This window comes from Sardina pilchardus, chromosome 19 (genome assembly GCF_963854185.1).
Source record: "Sardina pilchardus chromosome 19, fSarPil1.1, whole genome shotgun sequence".
Lineage (NCBI taxonomy): Eukaryota > Metazoa > Chordata > Actinopteri > Clupeiformes > Clupeidae > Sardina > Sardina pilchardus.
In genome coordinates this window covers 9631758-9636757 of record NC_085012.1, presented here as the reverse complement: position 1 = coordinate 9636757, position 5000 = coordinate 9631758, and the positions used below count along the sequence as shown (strand labels likewise).

General features: G+C 42.2%; 1 protein-coding gene across 1 annotated transcript in view; it reads left to right on the top strand.

The window, feature by feature from the left end:
• The first annotated feature begins 2957 nt into the window (after positions 1-2957).
• Positions 2958-5000, top strand: part of olfm3a (olfactomedin 3a) — an 18007-nt gene continuing 15964 nt past the window's right edge. Inside the window, exon 1 of the mRNA XM_062521240.1 lies at positions 2958-3231. Within this exon, the coding sequence (XP_062377224.1) occupies positions 3163-3231 (69 nt within the window). The 5' untranslated portion in view covers positions 2958-3162. The remainder of the gene's footprint in view (positions 3232-5000) is intronic.

Here is a 5000-nt window from a genome sequence, read left to right as displayed (position 1 = left end):
GTGTTGGTTATTTTCAGGAAAGGTTATTATTTCTTTGTTATTTTGCCCTTTGTTGTTTATTTTCAAAACTATTCACACAAATAATGTATCGAGGATGACATTCATCTAGTTACCGTCAAACACGGGATTAACTTCCTCAGACCGTAAAAAGAACACGTAGAGTTAATGTTTGTCAAGGTCAAACAGTGAGGTCATAGCATGCAACAGTTACCAGTTAGGGATTTATATGCAGCGATTGGTCTTTACTAGATTGTGAAACAAAATGTAGAAACGGGGCAATTAAGTATTAAAGAGGGCTATCTGACATACACAAAAGATGTTGATTATTACATTCAATAAACATTTATTGTCAGGCAGTAATTAAGCGTGTATAACCAGCAAGCACTATAGCAGTATAGCTGATAGCTGAGTTGCTGGCTGAGGCAGTGGCCATCTGTTGTTTTAAACACTTACATAAATAAATAAACAATGTATTTGTACACATACACTAGCCCAAGGGCACAGGTTTAGCTATGCAAGTTATAACATATACTGTAGATCAACTGCATGCAAAATGAAAGGTGAAACAACATAAAGCAAAGATACTGCACATCAGTATCCATTAGATATATAAATGTAAGCTGAAGGTGGGCTACAGTAATAGGAGTGTGTGTAGGATGTCTCTAACAATGGCCAAACACTACCCCAACATGTTGAGAAATCATCTAACAAGCATGTGTGTGTCTCCTCCAACATAACACGTCTAGTGAACAATGCCAAAGGTGTTTGTTCCCACCAAGTTCAACAGATGTGGCTAAACAAGTCTGTGAGAAGTGTGTGTGAAGAAAGAAAAAATAAATAAACAATAGACAAAGACGCTCCCTTTTATTTTCTGCTGAATACTCGAGTTCTGAAGGAGGCGGAGAGCACTCCTTAATTAGCCTCTGGTAAATGTTGTACCTTCTAGCCAAAGTCTTCTTTTCAGCCGCCCCAAAACACCGTACAAAATCAGGGGAGAACAGCGCCTATGAAACATGAACCATGGCAAATGGGAGTCATAAAGAGTTGTTGCTCAGCAACTACACTCTGATGAGTTGCAAAAAAAGTGAAGAAAGAGAGAGAGAGAGAGAGTGAGAGAAGGTGGGGATGTCAATAAAAGTGCGAAGCCAAGGAGGACAAATAAAGAGAGACAGAGGGAAGAGGGTGAAAAGAACGTGTGGGGGAGAAGAATAGAAAAGAGACAAGGAGGAGGAGGCATAGAGGAACTGGAGACAGGAAGAGGGGCAGACACAGGTGCCTCGTAGCAGACGAGTTTGATGAATGTAACCTTGCTTTTGTGTGGCGGGGCAGCCGCAGCAGTGCAGGTGCTCGTTGTGCTTTTAGGGCCAAGAACTACAATAGCTAATCCAACAGCTAGTCCACCGGCCTGGTCATCAAGGTCTGGACACGACCCCTGCAAAAATATACAAACAAACAAACCAACAAACAAACACACAATAACAACAGGAAATGTGCAGAGAGAGGAAGGGCAAGAGAAAGAAAAACATGAATGAACAATTAGTGTTGGTTATGTTGATAGAGAGAGAGAGAGAAAGAGAGAGAATACTGGAGGTGCATTTGTCATTAATAAAAGTAAATAGCTTGACATGTTCTCCCTCTGAGAGTCTGCTGAATTATGCAGAGGAAAACTGAAGGCCAATTACACAAAGCCTGTCTGGGCAGGGAATAGACTCAACAAAAAAAACAATTGTCTATGCAAATACCGCGAATTGAGGACAAAATCCCCTGGATTTGGCATTCTCAAACAAATGATGAAATGCATGCTAGTCTTTCATTCCATATGGTCATATCTCAACTGGCTTTGTTTGTTAAATAGTAGGTAGGCTACAGTACATACACTAGCCTCGTATGACTATCAATATGCTTTGGGGTCCTATAGGCAAAATTCACCATTGGAGTTGGTGATTTTACAGATAAACTCACTTGGTCTTACAGGGCCAACAGGGACAATGTGTGTCTAATTTAAGAGTGGCTACCTGTTTTGAGAGAACTAAATTAAAAAAAAATTCTCTGATCTTTTTAACAATGAATTCTTTATGAGAGCTTGCACGTGCACCAAATATACTTGATTGGCTTCATCTGCTGAGTGCATAAACATCATTTCAGGTAAATGTTACTCCACGCTGCAGTGGTTGAGGTATAAGCGTCTCTGCAGGTGCATCTCTCCGTGACACCGCAGTGCGCTTTATTTAAGCATTTACCTGAACTCGGCGTGTCACCCCCGACGATTCCACCTCTCCGTGGGTGTAACGGAGCTCCAGTCACTCTTGTCTACCCACCGCTGCTCTGACGAATGGATTGATAAGCACCGCGCAACGGAGAGCGAGCGGAAAGACACGCGCGAGATTTCTCCCGCTGCTACAGTAAACAAGCCTCCAGGTTCCGATTTCAAAATAAAAAACAAATACAGACAGATTCTCTGCTTGGCATCAACACTTCCTCCACACGAGCCAAAAAGACTAGGTAACTTAATTAAGTACTACGAGCAACTATCTCACTCAGTTTTTTTACAAACATAAAGCCCAAGGGCTATCATGCCATATCACCAAATTAAGGACATTCTCCGCAGGCTAAAATCCATTTAATATTAACTAACAGATTATGAGGGATAATGAGGCAGTAATTAATTGGACTATTATATCTACCATGGACGTAACCATGGAAGTACACAGATATGATTTGTACTTGTACAGTATGTATGTATGTATGTATACCGTAACTTTATGCTAGGCCTATACCTGCAGCAATGCTTAAACTTGTGGGTGGTGACTTCTGGTATTGGTCAAAACGACCACCCTTTACCTTGACAAGACCACAGTGAAGTATCAACATAATGATGTCATTTCCGACTAGCTAGTTTCACCACAGCACAGATGCAGACCCACTGATCATTCTAACGCTCGGCTGAAACTTTTTTTCCTGTTCGCCTTTGAGGTAGCGGACGCTGTGCTCTGTATTGGCTTCACGCAGAAGCCCTCGGAACGGGGTAATGAATGTGGATCTATCCGTCCTCATCTGCCGGCGTGCATTTTTCGGAAGACATTTTCAAGTAGTAATTTTTGTCCCGCAGTGAGGAATCGGGTGCGAATACGTGAAGAAAAGGTGTGACTGCCTGTTGAAAGAATGCAGGCTTTATTCACTGTTCTAAACCCTCTTCTCTTCCTGATCATCTTCGGATTATATCCCTCTATGGTGAGTAAGCTATACACGCGTGATGTCTTCATGCGACATTGTGTATGTTTCAAAACTAAGTTGATAAACTCGTTTTCTGTTTTGACTAAAGCCTGACTTTGAGATGAGTGTTGCTGTACCACGAAAGTGTTTTGCACAGTATCGGAAATATGCAATCGATGCGTGTGGCGTTTTGTTAGTTGGGCATCAGATTAGCTTTGGTTTATGACTCCACGCATTTTTCTGAGAAACAGCAGGACCCCATAGCTTCATGTATCAATTTGTGAGAGGCAAACTAGTTATGAAGCCACGTTTGAAAAATAATAAATTGTGAATATGAATGCTTCATGGATCTCGTTCTGTGAAATACGGTGTGATTTGGTACAATTATATAGTAGCCTATCACTTCTATTAAAGAACGGGATGTCAAGTAATTCTCTATCTGCAGATAAGTGTACACAAGACGAGTACTTTAAACCCCACAGTAATTTCAAAATCATCGGAAGATTGGCAGTATCGTGACTTTATGTTGCCATTAGCCTACAAGTGGCACGCATAATGCAACGTGTCCTTGTTGCAGTTAGGTTACATGTTGTATGCACAGAGACGAGGGAGCTATGCGCGGCGGAGCTGTCCCCTACAACGGTGGTGCTGAAATGCTTGTTCGAGGTAGCCTAATGAAAAAGTCTGTGAATGGTACCAAACGTCTTAAAATGCTAGCATCCTCTTAGAAAGCGTGTTGTGGCTTGCTATGAAATCGCTTAGCCAGTTTGGGGACTGGTGAAGATTAGGCAGAAGTCAGTTTATCGACACAACGTGTCTGCCCGTTAGGAATAGCTAACTATAAAGGCATGAAATGGACTTGCTCAAGGCTACAGTTCCCTATAGGTTTGGATGCTCTGATAGTAAAACGGATTAAATGAGGAAGGGGCAGTGTAGTTTTGCGAAGGCTATCTGCTCTGCCATATTCAGGGACGGCACCAGAATCTGTGGGAAGGGAACAATTACATGTTGAGTTGAAATAGCACTTACACGCATATGCACGGGAGTGCGTCAGATAAGGCCAGCGCACTTTCCCTCCGATTGATTCACATAGAAAACCTGTAAGGACATGTGATGTTGCTAAAAATGTTTTCCATCAAACAAAAACCGACTGCCCTTTGACCTACATATTTGAATTACAAAAATCAGTGGGATCACCAAACCATGGTTCCATTAAATCATGTCCAGTTGTAGTTGCCCAAAAGTGATCCTTGATTGGATGTTTCATCATGCCATGTTCCTGACAGAATTGGGATCTAGTAGATCCATGCCCAAAGAGAACAAGCCTATTACAATAACCTTCACAACAGGGTTAAATATTGTGAAGCGATGTGTCTTACACCATAAGCCTAGATAAACACACACACACACACACACACACACACACACACATACATATCAAGGAATCAAATCTTCCTTGCACATTCCCCCTCCTCAAACTCTCTCTCTCTCTCTTTCTCTCTCTCTCTCTCTCTCACATACACACAAACACACATACACACATTTCATTTCTGTATTGCAGCCTCTCTAGATATCCGAGCCCTGTACATATCAGTTTTGCGTCTTCCTCCTGCTCGCCCCATCTAGAGAGCCGTTTAGCTGAGCTTACCCACTCTATGTGTGTCACTTGATTTCCCCCGCACCCCTGCCTCCTCCCTCTCTCCGTCTCTCAATCCAGCTCAAAGGGGATTTACAAGCATGACCATGACCAGCCTTTTTCCTCTGCTCCACAGTATTAACATACAGTA